Raw genomic sequence first — 20337 nt, 5'->3', positions numbered from 1 at the left:
TTTTTCTGTGTTAAAATGTTGGGTCGGTAATTTTCGTTTACTGTGTGTATAACTTAAATTTCAAAGATGTTTGAAGTTTGATAATGTTGAAAATTTAACCATTTTTTTTTCAATTTATTTACATTGATGCAACTTCTACAATTTTGCAACGTGATTTCTTGCAGTGTTTTGCGAACAACGGTAAATTTCAAACGATAAAATATGGAACGAAAACAAACCAAAAATGACAGCTTTTTTCATGTTTCCTTTTGCGGGCACGTTTGTGATTCACTCACATCAACAGCGGTTCTTCAACGCGACGGTCGTTCTCCGATCATTTTCCCGTTCTTTCTTCTCGAAACATCTTGTTTGAGGTTGTGTTTCACGCTGTGCGGTGCAAAGTGATCCAGCAAGGAAAAATCTGCTCGAAAAAATGGCCCTACACGTTCCGAAAGCTCCGGGTTTTGCTTCCATGTTGAAGGAAGGCGCTCGGGTAAGTTAAAATGAGATGATTCTGGCACGGTTTTCAGGTTTTTTCACCGGCAGGGGTGCTCGATGACTCACGTGAGATTTTTCTTGCCTTTTTCTTGTAGGCGTACTCCGGATTGGAAGAAGCAGTGTACCGTAATATCAATGCGTGCAAAGAGTTTTCGAACTCGGTTCGGTCTGCGTATGGGCCAAACGGGATGAACAAAATGATCATCAACCACATTGAGAAGCAGTTCGTCACATCCGATGCTGGTACCATAATGAGGGAGCTGGATGTGGAACACCCGGCCGCAAAGCTGATGATCCAGGCCAGCCAGATGCAGGAGGCGGAAGTTGGAGACGGAACGAACTTTGTGGTAATCTTCTGCGGTGCCCTGTTGGAGGCGGCAGAAGAGCTGCTGAGACTTGGTGTGACCACCAGTGACATCACCGAAGGATACGAGAAAGCCCTGGACAAGGCACTAGAGATTCTGCCCAAGTTGGTCTGCCACGAGGTGTCAGACTTCCGGAATGAAACTCAGGTCAAGGAAGCAATCAAGGCTTCAATCATGTCTAAACAGTTGGGTAATGAGGAATTCATTTCTGAACTTATTACCAAAGCATGCGTTTCGATTCTTCCGGAAAAGACAACCTTCAATGTGGACAACGTTCGAGTTTGCAAAATTCTTGGCAGTGGTTTGCAGACCTCCGAAGTTGTGCACGGTATGGTTTTCAAACGTTTCGTTGAAGGAGTTGTAAGCTCTGCCAAGGACGCCAAAATTGCTCTGTTCTCTTGTCCGGTGGACATTATTCAGACCGAAACTAAGGGAACGGTTTTGATTAAATCGGCCGATGAGTTGAAAAGCTTCAGCCAGGGTGAAGAGAACCTGCTCGAGTCTCAGATCAAGGCCATTGCCGATACCGGAGCAAAGGTCGTGGTTGCTGGTGGTAAATTTGGAGACATGGCGCTGCACTACATGAACAAGTATGGTCTTATGGCTGTCAGGTTGAACTCCAAGTTTGATCTGCGTCGTCTGAGCAAGGCAGTTAATGGAACAGTTCTGCCACGACTGACTCCTCCGAGTCAAGAGGAACTTGGCTATTGTGACAACGTATTCCTAAATGAGCTTGGAGACACCTCGGTGTGCATTTTCAAATCAGAGGGTACCGATAGTCGCATTGCTACTATCGTTATCCGGGGCTCCACCGATAACTACATGGACGATATCGAAAGAGCCATCGATGATGGAGTTAACACTTTCAAGGGGTTGTCCCGTGATGGTCGTTTCCTGCCTGGAGCTGGAGCCACTGAAATTGAGTTGGCTACCCGTCTGGCCGAATACGCCGATACCCTTCCTGGACTCGATCAATACGCAGTTCGTAAATTCGGTGTTGCTCTGGAAGCATTCCCAAAATCCCTTGCAGAAAACAGCGGAATCAATGGCACCGAAGTTACCAACAAACTGTATCTGGCTCACAAGGAAGGCAAAGCAAACGAAGGTTTCGACCTGGATGCGGAACAAGCTGCTACCGTGGACGTTACAACGACCAAAATCTTCGATCTGTTCCAAACGAAATACTGGGCCCTCAAGTATGCCGTCGGAGCTGCTTGCACGATCCTCAAGGTTGACCAAATCATCATGGCCAAGCGAGCTGGTGGTCCCAAACCCAGACAGGGGCCGGCTAACAGTGACGATGAATCCTAAGTGTAAACACACACACAGGAAACAGCAACTCATAATAATTCTAATTTCAAATAACAACTTTTGCCAGTAAGGTTGCACCATTGTTCACCCCCAATCGCGTTTGAGCTTTCATCTAGCTACTAATAATATGCACCCCAGTCTTAATCATTTTTGATCCTTCATTTGCTTCACTCGTGTAACACGTCGATGATTAGAACAACCGGCAGAGCTGCGTTCTGCTAGAATACCAACACTAATTTTTACCCATTAAGTTTTCACACTTAATGAATAAACATTAAATGAAAAAAAAAAGTTCACTTAAATTTGAATCAGTTGTGAATGATCCGAAATCTAGTAGAACAACTTCTTAGCCAGTTACATATATTCAAATTAAAACAGTGCGTTTTTATGCTAAAGTTAGAGGCTATCCAAAGTTCGTGTAATTTTGATTGGTTTTGGCATCATTTGATCTTGGTTAAAATTCTCTAATGAGGAATAAAATTTCATACGCATTCTAGTCAAAAAAGGAACTTGCGCATCGCGCTTTCAATTACATTTCAAACCCTCAGCGGAGCCTTTTTTCGGTGCCGCGCGTTAAGTTACGATAATCGAGTTACCCGAGTCACTCGATTCCAGAAGTCACTTTTTAGGTGAAGAACGTCTCTTCGGATGAGCTTTGAGAATGAACCTTTGTCACTTCACTTACACCGTCTGTTATCACTGCTCAAAAAGTCATTAGAAATGGAATGTTAACAAAATGAAGTTAAGAAATGTTCAATGTACTGTACCTTCTTTGATTTGAACAATTTTATTTGTATTGTGCTGCCAGCTTGTGTTCGGAACTCAACTCAATGATGAAAGTTATGGCAACAGCAAACGGCGGCGGTCAGTTCAACTACTGCCTAATGAAAGGCGAATTATCAACAGCATGTTGTGAGTGCATTTACTGCCTAACTAAAGGCGCAAGAATAATGGTAGAACAATTTTCGTCATCCCAACGGTTATAATTTTGATATCGAATCGTACGGTTGGATAAATCGCATCCACTTTCAATACAGTTTATCACGAGCACTTGTTCGAATTTTGTATTTCTACATAAGTGAGTTTGATCTAAAATCTTTTTACGACTTTTGAATCTAAATTTTAATAATATTTAATTAAGACCTTTTTACCATAGAGGTTGTTTGAGTGTGATTCAACTAAAACAGTTAGTTTACAAATCTATGGCTTGGAATTAGAATATTGGGTGCGTAAGTCTGAACTGGAAAGCATTTTCGGATTTAAAAAAAAACGAACAACACTCGCTTGTTTCCAGTAATGCTTCGTAATATATTGCTCATCATAGTGATTACGGATAGGATGCAAACGTGTATAGATAAATGCAAACAGACACACACACCTACTATATTTTAAATACTATGCTATTATACCACCATTCAATAATGCAAACAATATCATATTCTCATATTATGTGTGTAATACCTGTTAATTGAATACCGCCAAAAAGAGTACGCGAATGTGATTGTGAATTTACGGTGTCCACCTACCTTTTTTCCTTGAATTCGGAACCATTTAAAGCGAAATTTCTTAATTCCGAAACATGAATCCGCACCTTGCTAAATTAAAATTAGTCAACATTTTGATTTAACTCCTAATCTCGGACAATGATGATCTCGGATCGAAAGTACGATGTTATCAATGTTTTATGGTATGTTGCAGTTCACTCGAAAACCAATGCAATCGAGGTAAATGGCAGCACCGGACAGGACGGTTCCAGCTGCAATGCCGTGGCCATGCAGTCGGCCGAGGTGGCGTAATCGCCCAGGTTTTCCATAACCCGACCCAGTAAAAACCTAGAAGATTTTAAACAAATAATTATCCCTTATTTTTTTACATTTGAACAAGGTGTAATTACCAAATTTTCGGGCAGTGCGGATCGATGCGAGCGGCATCCTTGAGTGTTTTCTCGGCCAGTCGCGGTTCCCCGAGCGCTAGATGGGCCTCGCCGAGGGCACGCAATGCCTCGGTGTGGTAAGGATTTGCCGAGACGGCATTCTGGAAGCATTGCTTCGCCTCGGCCCACTGATGCTGGAACACGTGGATTTGGCCACGCTGGATGAGAAGTTAAGTCGTTAATCAAACTAGATATATGAGTTTTATGCAGCTTACCATATACATAACTTGGTGGGACACCGGATTAATTAGGCTGGCCTCCTGGATGCAGTTGATGGCCTCGTTCGGTTGTTCGATGGCCAGATAAACGTCCGCCAGAAGCAGCCAAATTTTGAATTGAATCATCCAGGCCTTCTGCGGACCAGGCCGGGGGCTGAACGAGCTCAGAGAGCTGGCCGCTTCACTGAGGGCGTGCTCTATTCGGGATGCTGCAAGCGATGCCGCGTGGATTGAGTCTTGATTTTTGAAAAATTAAGAAGGGTTAGTAATGATTAAATATAAGTTTGAAAAGCGATCAACTAACTGGAATCCTTGTCCGAAAGCTGCGAAGACTGCATCTGCAGGACGCTCCTAGTGTCGGAATATTTTTCATTCTCATGCTCCATGCCACTGCCGGCGTTGGCCAGCTGGACTTCGTACACTTCCCGCCAGATGGAAAGCATTTGCTGCACGGTTTCCAGCGCCGTTTCGACATCTTTGAGGTACAGCTCCAAGTGTGCCTTCACGTGCAGGAGATTAAGATTGTCCGGGAATTCCTCGGTTGCATCCTGAACAACGGCCAACGCTTCTTTTGGGCGTCGATTGGCTGTGAGTAGAAGGGCAAACAAATGCAAACTGGAGGCATGTTCGGCACGCAGTGAGAGAGCGTTTGTAATGTGTATCAATGCTTCCGAAATGTTGTAATTGAAAGCATGTTGACATGCCAGATAATACGCTGAAAGATGATCGTTGGGGTCTTGCTGGACAGCTCGTTCCAGTGCTTCAAATGCAAGTTTATTGTAATTATCTTTTTCGGAAACAAGATTAGACGATATTCCCATCTGCTGCAGACCTATTCCCACATAAAGCTGAGCACGGGATCGTCGCAGAACTTTGACTTCTTTACTAAGGGCTTGTTCGGCAAATTCGAGCCCTTCCTTGATTTGGTCCAGGTGCTCATAGCAAAGTCTAGCGGCCATCAAGCAGCTAAGATAATCTTGTGGTTCCAGTTTGGAATGTTCTTTCAATGCACACACAGCATGTCGATAGCGACCCATCGAAATCAGACAAGTTGCGTACTGCTTCCAGACGTGACTTTCGCCGAACGAGAATTTCAAAGCTTTCTCTAGCGCATCGTGAAGTAATCCCACCTGGTTCCAGCGAACGGTGGACAGAGTAAGTAAGTCATAAACGGCTGTCGCGTTCCCCAAGGAATGCATTCTAGCTTCGCGGAATTCTGGACTCTGAGAAAGAACAGCGTCCCGGACTGCCAATGCCTCCGTTATCAGCAGCAGCAGTATGGTTTCCTCGTGTTGATTTTTGGGGACAAACTGATGTCTTGCAGAGTACTTTCGGGGTTCCCACAGTCGTTTACTGCTTGAACCACTTTTTGAGGTGCCCAAGTTACTGGGTGGGGTATAAATGGTACCAGAAACACCTCTAAGCAAGACTTCTGCCAGCTGCCTGGCCAAAGTAAGACGCAAAGTTTGCGTTGCTTTGGTTTCTACCGCATTTAACATCACCCGATAGCGATCGATGGCATTCTGCAGTTTGCCCGTTTTGATCAGCACTATCGGTGCTCGCTGCAGCCCAGTTTCCAGGATGGCCCCCATCCGGCGGACTTCATTCTGATTCTGGCTGTCCTGTCCTTGCAGGTATAAAATACCGAGATCTGCCGCCCGCTCGAAGCACGTTATCATTTCCGTTTCCTGTTCGGCTTGCTTGAATTTTGACGGCGCTTTCGCGTTTTTCTTCTCCAAACACATGCCCTTGATGGCGTACGACTCGGCCAGGATCCGGATGCTGCGACTGCAATTACAAAAATAGATCTCATTGCAATTTGATTACTCCTAATGATCAAAACCTAAACCTACGGTGAAAGGGTCTTCTCCGAAAGTGTGTTTAGCTCGGCGAGAACGAAGTTCTGCAGCGCCTCATCGTATTGGCCGCAGGCGAAGAACAACTTGGCCAGCAGCAGATGGGCATCAAGGGCAATGCCCGCTTTCTTGCCACTCTCTCCAATGACCGAGTTAAGGTACCGCTTGGCATCGGTCAATCCCAACTTGGCCTTGTGGTAGTTGTCCTCGATGGGCGGATGTTCGTCCAGGTAGCTTTCCAGCTTGCCCTCTCCCATCAGGAAGTTAGCGAGACTTTCTGTAAATATACAATCAATAGTGTCGTACGAAAAGCTAACCTTCATCATGTCGTGACTCACCAACTTGCGGATAGCTGGACTTGAGCTCATCCGCTAGCTCTATTACTTTGCCCCATTTGGATTCTGCTCGGCACTGTTCGATCGAGGTTTCCAACTTGGTAACTTGGCTGTTCCGGTTGCGTCCAGTCATTTTTCCTGTTCGACCGGCAGACAGTTGGATCAACAGTGGATTTAAGATGTTTTCGTTTAGCTAACACGTCTTAGAGGTTGTTTTTTCTTCAATTAATTTAAAGATAAATTTAGCGATTATAAAACACTGCTGCGCGGACGATTTTCACCTTCAATTTTTTTTTGTTGTGCTCGCATAATTCGTTCGAACGATGACGTCACAAAATCAGGGTTGAAGTTTTGGCTTTGTTGTTATATATTTCAAAACAAGAAACACGCTTGAAAAAAAGTACTCTTACGGCGTGTTCGTAAATAGATTTTTCTGGGTGATGCATTCAGTCGCCCGCATAGCTAAAAACCATACTATGGATCTTTTGAATTATTCGGTTCTGATAACATTAATAGTTACGATTTCTTTTGGGTCATTGCTTATGTGTCTTTGCTAGAAACGAGAAAAAACCATTCCTAAAAGATAAGATAAATCTTCCAAAAAACAAATTTAGTAATTTTGGCAACGCGACGATAAGATACAAAATTATACCTGAAAGATACAGTTAATAATCATGAAAAATAATCGATTATTTTAGCAACGCACCACAAAATTTTCTGCTGTCACTTTTACACGTGGTTGAATTTTAATTAGGAAAATAAAATTCATCGCGGCGAAACAGTTCGTGAAAATTTCACTCTTTCGAGAAAATCCGGAACGCAACAGAACCGGTTTCGATGTTGCGATGGATCGGTTGGCGATGCCGCCAGTTTCCAGTTGTGCGAGGGTAAGTACCTTGATTTATTGATTTGTAATTTTCAGTTTTCCTAATTGAAAATTACTTTTTCCAGTCGCAGCCAGCCGGATGTCTCCCGATCAAAAAGCAGACGTCGGAATTGGGCCACATTTAATTAACTTGAGGATCGCTGTTAACGGAAGATTATTATTATGTTGGGCCGGTCCGCTAGGAAACAGCACCGGTTCCAACGGTGCGAGGATCGGTAGTCGATAACAAATGTGTTTTTTGTTTTTTTTTTTTTAAACTATATGTATGTAATTGTGAATAAAATGCTATAAAAAAGATCTTATAACTGTTTTTCATTTCAATAGTTTATTGCATAGTAATAATTGTATCTAAAGGACACGATATGTTGTATCGTTTTTTTTTATGAGAAAACCATTAAGTGAAGATTCCACATATGATACAACTCGCTCATTGTGAGTAGAAAAAAGCAAAAAAAATGAATGGTTACTCTACTTAACGACCCGTTCGCTGTATCGTAAAGTGCGTCCAAACGATTCCATTCCATGAAAAAAAGACTAGTTTAATCGTACATTAATAATCCAAAACTATAAAGCTGATCTTTCGTGTGTCTTGGGAAGAAGATCATGGAAATCGTTATTGTATAATACCGATTCATGCGGGCGATCGATTTGTTTGGTAGATGTCATAAATCACTTTCCAATGCTTTTGCATACGTTTGTTTACAATTTACGAACGCCAGCATCGATAAAAAAATCACTTCGATAGAAAAAATCAGTTTACGAACACGCCGTTAATCACCAAAAACCAAAATGGCGGAGAAAATATACTTGATCATTTCGTGTCAATTATGAGAACTTCAATATTGGTTGAAATGGCACTGGCAAAAATTGTTCAAAAGTATCCATCCTGGCAGTTCGACAGTAAAAACCATAAAATGGTTACTTTTTATCCATAAATGGTTAAAAAAATGAGTGTGATTTTTACCAACCATTGAACGAAGTTTCATTGAACAGACTTAAGTCTGTTGTTTATTTTGTTTTTTTTTTGTACGAGGATGTGATTCATCTTTCGATCACATTTTAATCCTTTTTCAGGGCATATAGTCTTTGCCACTGGCCCTTCCCCCCCTTGGACTGCGGCCCAAACAGCAGGCGGTCCAGCAGTAGAAAGAAGAAGAAGAATCCTTTTTCGGTTCCATTTTATACGAGTTAAGTTGTGATTAATGCAATTAAAGATTGTAACCTTTTGCAACGTATAAAAGGTCAATTAGGGATCGAATCCGCTTTTCCAATCGTGTCTGGATGTGGACCGACCTGAGCACAAGTTGAACTTCAAAGTTGCTCCGGGGAAAGGGGTTAAAAAAGGTAAACATTTTCATCACAGCTTTGTTGATTATATCATGGTATTTATTATGTACTTTTAATATTTTAGAAAATCAGTACTGTTACATAATATAAAAATGTATCGGTTCATGACAACTTTACTGATCCTGTTCTCTAATCGGGGAGCATTTTACGGAAGCGAGGGCGCTGATCTTCCGGTCAGCAATCTACCAATCTATAGCGATGGCATTTACTTTGAAAACTTGAAACCGGTCAAGATTAAGGAGAGCACCTGGACCCTGCAGACGAACTATGAGCTATCGGAGTTTGTGGCAGAGCTAGAACTAGCCGACAAAAGTGTGGGCAAACTTTTGCAAGCTTGCAAGGAATTGCAGAAGAAGTTCCCGGACAGCTGCCAAAGTTTGGGGAACATAATCGATTTGACTAATGAGTTGAACGATTTCAAAAGTCTGCTCCAAGAACTGTGCCAGCAACCGCAGGAGAGCAAGGGACGCACCAAGAGGGGCATTTGGAAATCTTGGTTCGGTCTAATGGATAGCGGAGATCGCGATGAAATTAAGGAGAATTTCGAACGTGTAGATCATCAAATGGCGACCCAATCATCGACGGTGCAACATTTTTTCAACAGTACAAACGAAGCGCTGGCTGTGCTAAGCGGAAACCTTTTTAAGGTTCGTTTGAATTCTTCAACGCATATTAATCCTAATCATAAGGTTTTAATGATAAGCTTTAGTTACATCACTGATATCACTCAATTATTTCCGCCAGATTGACCCAAAGAAACCGAGCACCATTGACTATACCCGTGAGGGTCAGCTGTTGATGATGGATATTCTGCTGAACAAAATCATCCGAAAGAAGGGGCTGTTTATGAAACTGCTGCAATCGTCGAGTTCCGTATCATTGAGTGACGATATCATAAGCCCCAGCCGGCTGTTGAAAGAGTTGATCGAACTCGATCAGAAACTGCCGCATTATTTCACCTTTCCTGTATCGCTCACCCTCAGGGATGTGATCAAGATGTATCCGTTGTCAAAAGTAGCGGCCTACATTGAAGATTGCAAAATGAAGGTTAAAATTCTGCTTCCCTTGGTTAACAAAGTTAATTATATCACACTCAAGGGGACTTCTATTCCGACCATTGAAGATGGAATCCTCAAACTGTATCCATTGGAGAATGACGTTCTGGTGTATAACGAAGAGCAACATCTCGGTGTGGTAATGACCTATGAAGATTACAAAGCTTGCAATCATCTGCACGATCTCGCTCTGTGTGATACCAACCATTTGGTGAAGAACCTGTCATCGGCCGAGGATTGTATGGTGGTGACGTTTTTCAACAGAACCCAGGGAGATTCGGATTGTCGTGTCAGTCGCTTGAAGCTGCGTCATCAAATATGGCTGCAGCTAGCCGATCCAAACAGGTGGATCTATGCTGTACCGAATAGAACCATGGTGGAAGTTAATTACGGACTGGGCTCCCGTCAATATTTGGAATTGAGTGGCGTTGGAATGTTGAAACTGGAGCGGATATGCCATCTCAGGTCACAGGTTAGTTATAGCCAGCATGGAGACCGTTTATTAAATTTCAGAACGTGACATGATATGACATAATAATATACAAACGATGACGTGACAAAATGGTACGATATGACAAAATTTCGGCAAATTGTCATGGCATGACAAAACTTCAAGATTTTTGATGTTCAGCCTAATTGATTTTTTTCCCCTTAACAGGACATTGTTATTCAGTTCGTGCCGCAGTTGCGGGGCTCGGTCGATGCCAGCTTTCTCGGGTTCAAGCTACCGGTGGTGGTAACCCGGGATCAGCCGCTGCTGATATCGACCAGTGACGACAACAAGGTGATCCTGGCCGGTAAGGACACGAGTTTGGCCCTGGAGGATCGAACCCATCCAAGTGGGATCTACTACGAAATGGGTGGCATCTCACCGTGGGCCATCATTGGAATTGTGTTCGGGATCTTTATCGGATTGGCTCTCCTGTTCCAGGCAGTCGTTGTGCTCCGGAAATTTGGTAAGAATAGGCGATGAGAAGCGTGTGTATCCAAATATAATTTACAGCCTGTAAATTATATTTGGATACACATGGCATAAAACAATAAACACACACATTATAATTTTCATATGAATAACATAATCTGAAACTTATTTGAAATTTTTGAATGACTGAATTCCGGGGTATCTTGTATGATTTCGGTTTTATGACACTATGATCATACATCTATAAAATAGAAGAAGTCTAAAACTTAATGGAATTTAAAAAAGATGCCTAACCATGTGTTTCGAATAATTCAACCTCTCATGTGAAGGAAGCGAATATATTGAAAAAATAATTGAGTAACATTAAAACTGCAGTTCTCTTTAAGCCTTCTTCGGTGTCGGTTGTATTTTACTCTCGCTCATCGATCAAAAGGCAGTGATTTTTTCTGTGGACAACGAAAAGGATAGCGCGCGGTGATGAGCCCATCACCGGGTGACCATCCAAACCGAACTATTCCGGAATGGATGGATGCCCAAAGCTTACACGAACGGTTGTATTATTTAACACTTCAAGGTGCCAAAGGAAAAGAACTACCGAAAAACTAGTTCTTGATTGGCCGTTCGATCGAGAACTTTGCGGGTAAAATTGAAGGAGCCTTTTACGAGAAATCCCGGAAATGGTACGTGCTGAAGATAAGAAACAAGAATCAAGCAAGGCAGCTGACAACACTAACAACTCTATTGGACGGTACACCTATTGTAATAGGTCGCCATCCAAGTTTGAACCAACGGAAATTGGTGGTTACTACTTGTCGAGAAATGGATGACATGGACGAAGAACTACTGCTAGAAGAGTCGAAGCCCTAAAAAATCATCGATGTCCGCCGCATAACAAAAAAAAAAACACAGCAGGAATAGTAGGTACATCAACTTTAATTCTCATTATCAGTAGCACAATAATTCCGGAATTCATTAATTTTGGACTCCTTCGTGTTCGAACGCGAATTTATTACTAGCAGCCTCTGTTATGCCGACAATGTTTGAAGTACGGTCACCCTAAAAGCCGTTGCAAAAATCAGTTGGCATGCAAAAATTGCTCACAAAGTCACGATAGCGCTAACTGCCAAGAAATAACCTTTTGTGGAAACTGCAAAACAACAGGTCATTCCCCTCTGGATCGAAAATGCCCCATTTGGACTGCAGAATAATCAGCCCTGAAACTCAGCACCGATAAGAATATCCCGATCAACGAAACCCGAAGAATGAGGCTGATGTCAAGCTGAGGCAACAAGCAGCGCAACACGTTCACGCGACATACCTGCTCTCATTTAATCTCCATGGAAAAAGCGCAGACCTGTCATGCTGAACGCATTGGAAAGCGCGACAAAGCTGATGCCACACTCTAATTCTCCTTGACTCAGATTTGAAGGAAAACAATTCAAAATGCGCCAAAACTAGGAAAACTCAAATTTTGATTAGAGCGGCACAACTCAAAACTGAATTGTAAGGGTTTTCGCGAATTCTGAGTTGTTTTTGTTCAGGGTGGTCTAGGCTTGTTCATGGATCGACTGAATGAAAAAAAATCAAAAATTCAAGAAATTTTAAAGCCGTATTGAGGGGAATTTCTTATTTCAAAAAGAAAAAGATGATTGTGCGGTGTTGCTACGGCCCTGAGAGGGTGAAATTAGGGGGAACATCAAACCCATTTTGTGACAGATTAGTTTGACAGTTTGATAGTTAGACAGGTGAGAAGAGAAAGGAGAAAAGAAAAAGTAGGAAAGTCGGAAAAAATTGAAAAACGTGTTTGATAGATTGGTTGGTGAAAATTATAGTTCTGCTTGAAATTGTATTCTCTCGTGCCGAAGTGCAGCATTTTCTTAGCTGAGTTTGATGCTATTCTAGCAAGATTCCGATCAGTAGGTTGATTAAACGTAAGTTATGATAGTATTCTCCAAATATCAAATACGATTTGCTGATTGAAGAAATGTGTTCCGTTTAGGTCGAATTCACTGCCGTGAATTGTCGTTCCCGGATAAATATTGTATTTGCGAAATATCTTGCTTTATATTCTCCATCAGATCGTAAGTAACCTTCTTTGTTATAAAAACACCAGAAAGTAACTTTATCGTAACTTAACAGGAATCCGAATCCGGAACTGATTGTACACTCAGGCAAATTCTTATTATGATTCTCATAAGATACATTTTATGAACCGCTTTTTAGAGTGTAAAATTGATTTTCATAAGAGTCTTATGAAATTCTTCCAATTTTCAAAGTAAGTTCTTATGAAAAATAGAAGAAGCGGCATTGTGAAAAAATAATGAACGCATTCATTCCATCAGTCATTATTTTTCATCGTCACACGAGGCGTGAAACCATTATAGTTTTCCTAAAAGATAAGTGATTATCTCATTCTAAATGGTAAGTTTATTTTTTGTAAACGTTGATATTATTTGTAAACTCAAACACATAATTTTTTGTTTACGTTTCAGCATATTGACCGGAAAAAAGTAAAAACTCAAAGGATCCGATGCGGCAGAATAAATGTGTTGGAACCGGGTGTTTGTGTGCTGCTGTTAGTGCTAATGATGTAACAAACTGGATAGAAACAAGCTAGAAAATAAATAAATTGTTTTTAATATCAATTATCTTGAGTTATTCTCATCAAACATGGCATTTTCTGTTTCCATAAGACCCTCTTAAGAAAAGCAAAAACCTCTCAACGAAGTAGGCGTTCATTTGAAGAATTCATTCGCGTCATAAGACAATCTTATAAATTTCAATGATTTTTCTTATGGCGCCAGTTTATAAGAGAATCTTATGGCAAACTTAATAGTATTTTTCTGAGTGTAGGATCTTCGGCAAACTCGTTTTGATCGAAGAAGAAGACTTATTTGTAAGTAATCTGGTCTCATATTTATTAACAACATTGTAAGTTAACAAAAGAATAAATTTTCTAGTTGAGTCACGTCAAATACGGACTACAAAAAGTCTACATGCGGTGTGTTTAGAAGATGGATGCGTGCATTTTTATCCGGTTGGTTTATTTTTACCACGAAAAAATTAGTGCCACCGGGCCATTTTACCGCATCCAGCCGGTGGAACTTCGTGCCGCACACTCCAGCCCGCCAGCACACTCTGTCTAATTTGACTTGATCTGAAAAGACAAGAAAAAAGAAAACACAATATAGGTGAAAATTCACTTCAAAATTATGAGAAAATTATACTTACAGTTGCGAATGATGGCTTCCATAGAGATTGCTGGAAGAAAAGATAAATTTGTTAATTTTTTTTATTTATTCTTTCGGCACCACTTAATTTCTAACTCAATAGTAAATGTAATTAAAAGTTGTACTCACCTTGATTATTTCGTCAACTGTCCCGATCATCGCATCCAAACAATCAACACTGGTTTTTGGAGCTCTCTGAGTTGTTTTCATCTATTTTGTTCGAAAACGTTTGCGTCTTGGCTAAGTTCCAGGCTTTGGAATCAATAGATGAAAACAACTCAGAATTTTGATGGATTTCAACTCAGTTGTTTTCATCTTCATACATTGTGCGACTCCTGAATCAAAACAAATCAGACTCTGAATAATTGGAAATTACCGTGCAGGGTGTTTTGAAGCACGACAAGTAGGAAATCCAATAGGAATCTTGTTTTTTCTCGGTTTGAAGCAGTGATTTCGGGTTTTAAGCACAATAGTTCGAAGATTCGTCCGAATTTGTGATAATAAACTAAATAATATCTTAATCGACGAGAAAATTATCATAAATTCTTGGCTCTCGAAAGAAAGGAGACGATTCCAAGCATTATCCAATGTAGAGAAGTGATGATTTGTAGTGGATTTTGAAAGCACCATGGCGCGCCAGCATTGCATTGCTTTCTTGTTGGAACCTAGAACGCAAAGCGATGCTTGTCGCCTCACCACAACTTCTCCAGACTTTTTTTTGTTTCGATTATAGTCGTTTTACCATCTTTATGGCATTCGCGACTTTATCAACGTTACAGTTGGCGGATCGTTGTTGAAAAACTACCCGGTACAACTGTGATTCGACTCTTGGGCTCGAACTCGCGGACATCGGCTCAGGAGACAACAGCTATATCACAAGCCCTAATTTGTCCAGACTGATGTCATCAGTTTGGATTTAGATTCACCGCCTCGAAAAAGGACCCCGCTTCCAACCCCTATTTCAGCAACTTCGTCAAAGGAAGTTGTCTGTGAAGATAAGGTACAACCAAATTGCTCCTCTCGGTCAGTTGTAACGCGTAGTATGCAGCACGTACGACCGCCAGAGATACGCAAATAACCCTTCCTGCTTCCACCCTTCCACATCCTATTTCCTTCCTTTACCTCTCTCCAAATTATACAATTAAAAGTGACCATCAGCAATGTAATACTTTTATCACAAGTTAAATGCCTTAATAAACGCTAAGTTAAGAAAAAAAATAAATAAAACTGCTAGAGTAAAATACGATGCTTCAACGTAGGTTACAGTAATCGATCGAATCAACTATAGATATTAAACATTTTGACAACTTTGAAATGTCAATATTTTAAATTTTATCATTTTGCCATTTTTGTCAATTTTGTCAATTTCATCAATTTCGTAAATTATGTCAATTTTCGCCATTTTGTCAATTTTGTTAATTTTGAAAATTATACCAATTTTGTTAACTGACTCAACATTGTCAATTTAGTTATTTTTCAATTTTGACATAAAGGTAGTTAATTTAGTCAAGTTTGTCATTTTTTCCAATTTTGTTAATTTTGTTTATTTGGCCAAAATGGTCGATTTGGACTATTTTGGTCAGTTTCATCCAATTTATCAATTGTTTCTTCAATTTTGTCAATATGTTATGTCAATTTTGTCAATATATTTTGTCATTTGTGTAAGTTCTGTCTTTCATGTCATTTTTGTTTTTGTCATATTTGTAATTTTTGTCAATTTTAACAATTTTGCCAGTCTGAACATGAATTTTGTCAATATGTTTTGTAAATATTATTCATCTTTGTCAATTTGTCAACGTTGTCAATTTGGTAAATTCCGTCAATTTTGTAAATTTTGTTAATTTTGTCGATTTCATCAATGTTGTCAATTTTGTAAATTTTTCCAAATTTATCAATTTTGTCAATTTGGACGGTTTTTTCTGTTTCGTCAATTTTCACAATATGTTTTGTTAATTTTGTCATTTTTGTCAATTTTGTGAATTTTGTTAATTTGGTCAATTTAGCCTATTTTGTCAATTTTGTCAATGTGGCCAAAATGGTAAATTTTGTCAATTTTTCAAATTTTGTAATTTTTGTCAATTTTTCCAATGTTGTCAATTTGGTCATTTTGTCATCATTGTTGTTAATGTTGTCAATTTTTGTCAATGTGGTCAAAATGGTAATTTTTTTCAATTTTGTCATTTTTGTCAATGTTGTCAATTTTGTCAATTCTGTCAATTTTGTCAAGTCAAGTTTTGTCAGTCTTGTCAAGGCCAATGTGGACAGTTTTTTCTGTTTCATCAATTTTGACAATGTTTTGTCAATTTTTCAGTTTGGTCGGTTTTGTCAATGTCAATTTTGTGAATTTCGGCAATTTTGGCGAATATCGACACTTTTGTCAATTTGTTCGATTTTGTCATTCCTTATGTTTCATTCTAAAATGTTCAAATTTAGCTTCTGGGAAACAAGTCTTCGAATGTATGAGAGCAGCAGCGGTATCGATTTTTTCAAAAGGACGTACGGCCAAATGTTAACAAATCGAGTTGTCTGGGTGAAAAAGTACCGTTGAAGACCTACATTTTGAACCTAATTACTTTCAACGCGATCTTCTCGAAACAGCTATGTTGGCGCATTCGCCCTCTACTAAAATCGATACCCAGTAGTATCAATACAGAAATCAAAGTTTCTTGCATACATTTAGACTCATTCTTACTAGTTATACATTTAGCACATTAGGGGGTATCCATAAATTACGTAACGCTCCTAGGGGGGGGAGTGGGTAAGCTCTACCGTTACAAATTGTGACATAGGGGAGGGGGGGAGGTATGCTCATCGTTAAGTAAAGATTTTTTCCTTAAAAGTGTCAGTTTGATCACAACTATTTTTAAGTCATGCAATTTTTGCAGAATGATATGCAAACCAAAATCAGCTTAAAATTTGTAAGCTTCAACATAATTGAAACAAGTTTGAAACCTTTCCTCTTTAAAAACTCTGAGATATACTCCTTAATATGTGTATTGAATATACGTGAAATATTCATTGGAGAACCGCATGTTGGTAAATTTACCCCCAAGAAATCAATGCAACCATAAGACGAAAAATTGTACTATTTTTCTCAATTGGTTTAAAAAATGCAATTTTCATTATTCCTACGAATATAACTACGTGGAGTATATTTTGCATAACAAGTTTGCAGTGCAGGAGCATGAACAAAATAAAGTAAACAAGGTAAATAATCAATTCACAAGCACAGAGCAACTCGCAATAAGACAATCAATATATTTTATCAGAGAGTTTTCATCAATGAGCACTAAGAAGCGTATATTTATTCCATTTTGAAGAACATTAAAACAGAACATTAAATCTTTTTCTTACCTGCAGAATTTAGTATACGAAAACCTGAGAAGATGGGGGGGGTTATTTTTAGCGTTACGTAATTTTCATAGGGGGGTACGTCGAAGCGTTACGATCTGTGACATACGGGGGGGAGGGTGTCAAAAAAGTGCATTTTTTGCGTTACGTAATTTATGGATGCCGCCTTACACGTCATTTCAATTTTACTATCCTCAGCTCAAAAACGTAACGGGCAAGAGATCATCGATGACGGATCGATTTCTCGCAGTACCCACAACAATTCTCAAAGGGCCTTCCTACCCTCCGAAGATCCACCCGAAGCGTCAGCTCCTCCCTTCTACAATTTCCAACGGTAGAGTGAATTGTGATTAAAACCTTAAGGTAAGAATTCAATAATTTTTTTTTGCTTTTACAACATTACGAAGTATTTGTTGCGATTTGAAAACATCTCAGTGAAATTTTTAGGTTGATTCGTGAATGCTTTTAGGAGTAGATCATCGATTGCAATCTGGTGTTGTAAACTTTTAATTCGGCGTATTCGCATTTGAGTTTGCGGTTAAATGAAACTGTTTAAACGATGTTGAAACGTTTTTAAGTTTAGTATACGTTTCAACAAAGATAATCATTACACTAGGGTTTCACCAAACCGTTTTTATTTTAACTTATGATAAAATTTGTGCATTAAAATCTAAAATTCAATCATTTAAAATTTTTTAAATAGGTTAAGTTTTCTAGTGTTCCTTAAACTTATTTTTTTTTAAATTGAATAAGATCCGGTAACGGTCGGCTGAGTCCTGTCAATCGTTGTAACGGTGTTCTCTGCTTTAAGGTTTCTAAAGTTTAGATTAAATATGAGTGCTTACCGGATTAGAACAAATTGAAATATCTGAACTGATTAGAGTGGAAAAAAAACGTAATTTTGAAGTGGAGAAATTATTTATCGTGAAGCCAAATATTTATACCTTCATAAAACCTAAATACTATTTTAAGAAAATTTGAATTCGCTAAAATTTGGTTGGTCAAGTAATTTTATTGATGACAATCCTTGTTGTATTTTCGACTTGAACATTTTATTCTGTAATCTTAATCAATCTGAGTCAGAAATATGAATTTGTAATCATTATCTTAAATCTAAAAGTAACTGAATCTGATAATCTTGAAATTTTCAATCTAAAAAGGACATTCCCTTTAACGGAAAAGGCTGATAAATTATTTAACAAACATAACTAAACGGTGATTAAATTCTTCATTAAATAAAAAACTTTGGTTAAAAAAAAAAACTGATTTCGAAATCAGAATCTGAAGTTTGAATCTGAATCTGAGATTTGAATCTGAAATTTGGATAAAAAAATCTGAATCCGGCAACGAAGTTTCCTTAAATAGTGGCTCCAGAGAATTTCCTTTTTTCAGAACGAGAACCTCTTAAGACTTTGAATGGAATTATTATATTTTCAAATTTAATCGATTGATGACAGATTCAATTCCTAAAGCTATTCATCCATGACCGGTTGAAAGATGAAACCAAACCAAAAATGAAATAGGTAAGTGTGAATGGTTTCGACCATGGACCGGCACTTCGGTTTCCGGTAGTTCGCTCAAGTGATATGTAGCGGTAATTGGTGAAGTGTAAAATCCAGTTTTACGAAGAGCAAACCCGAAATCCCACAAAAACACATTTACACACACGGGAAACCTACCGTTTCCACACAGAATTGTTGAAGTGGAAAGCTCAATGACGACGAGACGATAGGGAAGCGACAGTCAACGCAGATCTAGGTACACCTGCCTGGAGTATACCGAGAAATATAAAGAAAATCCCGGCCTGAGATTCCAGTCCTTTTGCCAATGCAGAACGCCGTTTATGATTGTAAGCTCTCAATCTTTGCAATTTTTTTCTGTTATGGATTTAAACAACTAAAAAAATTTAGGAACAACGATTAGGATAACGGACCTATTTTGGACCAGAAGACCAATTTTGGGCCACCTTGTCTAGCTCTCTTATAAAACAAATACAGACCCCGTTCGTTTTTGGCAACACGCCCGTAAATTCTATGTTGCCAAAATCGAATGTTGCCACAATCGAACGGTTTTTTGTCACTTTTTATTTTAAATTTTTATTTCAAATTACTCAAAATTGATGTAAAACCTTATATTAACGTGAAATTTTTCAATTTGGCTCAATTATATTAGTATTTAGGAGTAAAACATGGAAAAATTCGCGTTTTTACAGTTTAAAACTATTATAAATAAGCCGAATTGAAAAATTTCATGCTAATATTACGTTTTACATTAATTTTGATTAATTTGAAATGAAACTAATAAATAAAAAATTGACAAAAAAAAACGTCTATTTTGGATGTTGCCAAAATCGAACGGTTTTTACTCGGATGTTGCCAAAATCGAATGTTGCCAAAATCAAACGGGGTCTGTAATGATGAAATTTTTTAACAAATATTGTTGAAGCCCTGACACTTAATGTAATGCACTAATTTTTTTCATTATTAGTTGTTTCATAAGACGAGGTACATACAAGGTGGTCTAAAATTGGTCCACTGGTCCAAAATAAGTCCTTTACCCTATATATGACGGCGCGCCTCCATCAAAATCATTTTCAAAATTTTGTAGAGTAGGAAGAGAAATTTCGAATCAACATATAAAGGCCAACTGAAAAAGACCTTTTACTTGAGTGAGGAAATAGTTTGGAGAGAACATTTCAGAAAAAGAAAAGAAGAGTAGTTAGGAGAAGCCATCTAGGAATTTATTGAAAAGCGTGGCACATTGTGAGGTCTAAAATTTGTTAAACTTATAACTAAGTGGAAGTTATCAGGTAACCGCATCTGAAAAGATAAAATAAAAAAAGAGAATTAGTTAAACAGTTCATTTTAAAATATTATTAGGAAACTGAAACACTTCAACGCCGTAGTGATATCACCACAACGTCTCGTTGAGAATTCTCGAGCTGTGTATGTAAGTTGTTAAGCACGTTAAATGTCATAGTAGAATGCAAACTATTTCTAACATATAAAATTACAACAGACATCCAACGCGTAGAACAGTTGCAAGTTGAGC

At 39.0% G+C, this 20337-nt stretch overlaps 3 protein-coding genes across 5 annotated transcripts; 2 read left to right on the top strand and 1 right to left on the bottom strand.

The window, feature by feature from the left end:
• Positions 1 to 266: 266 nt before the first annotated feature.
• LOC129745243 (T-complex protein 1 subunit theta) lies at positions 267 to 2423 on the top strand. The gene is made up of 2 exons (XM_055738188.1): positions 267 to 472; positions 573 to 2423. Exons 1-2 carry the CDS (start codon positions 413 to 415, stop codon positions 2151 to 2153), a joined length of 1641 nt encoding a protein of 546 aa, XP_055594163.1. The 5' UTR covers positions 267 to 412; the 3' UTR covers positions 2154 to 2423.
• A 1014-nt stretch (positions 2424 to 3437) lies between these two features.
• Positions 3438 to 6786, bottom strand: LOC129745075 (tetratricopeptide repeat protein 7B). The gene is made up of 6 exons (XM_055737910.1): positions 6499 to 6786; positions 6158 to 6437; positions 4609 to 6092; positions 4302 to 4540; positions 4048 to 4244; positions 3438 to 3985 (listed from the first exon to the last, which is right to left on the bottom strand). The coding sequence occupies exons 1-6, from the start codon at positions 6626 to 6628 to the stop codon at positions 3853 to 3855; spliced, it is 2463 nt and encodes an 820-aa protein (XP_055593885.1). The 5' UTR covers positions 6629 to 6786; the 3' UTR covers positions 3438 to 3852.
• Positions 6787 to 8408: 1622 nt separating this feature from the next.
• LOC129746429 (uncharacterized) lies at positions 8409 to 18265 on the top strand. 3 transcript variants are annotated; one of them, XM_055740079.1, is made up of 6 exons: positions 8409 to 8725; positions 8793 to 9375; positions 9473 to 10255; positions 10442 to 10739; positions 17485 to 17649; positions 17734 to 18265. In XM_055740079.1, exons 2-5 carry the CDS (start codon positions 8821 to 8823, stop codon positions 17622 to 17624), a joined length of 1776 nt encoding a protein of 591 aa, XP_055596054.1. In that variant the 5' UTR covers positions 8409 to 8725; positions 8793 to 8820; the 3' UTR covers positions 17625 to 17649; positions 17734 to 18265. The 3 variants fall into 3 exon arrangements, with proteins under 3 accessions (XP_055596054.1, XP_055596055.1, XP_055596053.1); XM_055740080.1 differs by having other exon boundaries at positions 17722 to 18265; XM_055740078.1 differs by having other exon boundaries at positions 17485 to 18265.
• Positions 18266 to 20337: the final 2072 nt, after the last annotated feature.

The sequence above is a fragment of the Uranotaenia lowii genome, chromosome 2 (genome assembly GCF_029784155.1).
Source record: "Uranotaenia lowii strain MFRU-FL chromosome 2, ASM2978415v1, whole genome shotgun sequence".
NCBI classification, from domain to species: Eukaryota; Metazoa; Arthropoda; class Insecta; order Diptera; family Culicidae; genus Uranotaenia; species Uranotaenia lowii.
The sequence above is the reverse complement of the archived record's forward strand: the minus strand, read 5'-3'. Positions and strand labels throughout refer to the sequence as shown.

Coding starts and splice junctions, on each gene's coding strand:
- LOC129745243 (XM_055738188.1), top strand. CDS start 413: ATGGCCCTACACGTTCCGAAAGCTCCGGGTTTTGCTTCCATGTTGAAG. Junction 473..572: donor TGTTGAAGGAAGGCGCTCGG/GTAAGTTAAAAT, acceptor TTTTTCTTGTAG/GCGTACTCCGGATTGGAAGA.
- LOC129745075 (XM_055737910.1), bottom strand. CDS start 6,628: ATGACTGGACGCAACCGGAACAGCCAAGTTACCAAGTTGGAAACCTCG. Junction 4,541..4,608: donor GCTTTCGGACAAGGATTCCA/GTTAGTTGATCG, acceptor TCAAAAATCAAG/ACTCAATCCACGCGGCATCG. Junction 3,986..4,047: donor CCGCACTGCCCGAAAATTTG/GTAATTACACCT, acceptor AAAATCTTCTAG/GTTTTTACTGGGTCGGGTTA.
- LOC129746429 (XM_055740079.1), top strand. CDS start 8,821: ATGTATCGGTTCATGACAACTTTACTGATCCTGTTCTCTAATCGGGGA. Junction 9,376..9,472: donor TAAGCGGAAACCTTTTTAAG/GTTCGTTTGAAT, acceptor TATTTCCGCCAG/ATTGACCCAAAGAAACCGAG. Junction 10,256..10,441: donor TATGCCATCTCAGGTCACAG/GTTAGTTATAGC, acceptor TCCCCTTAACAG/GACATTGTTATTCAGTTCGT.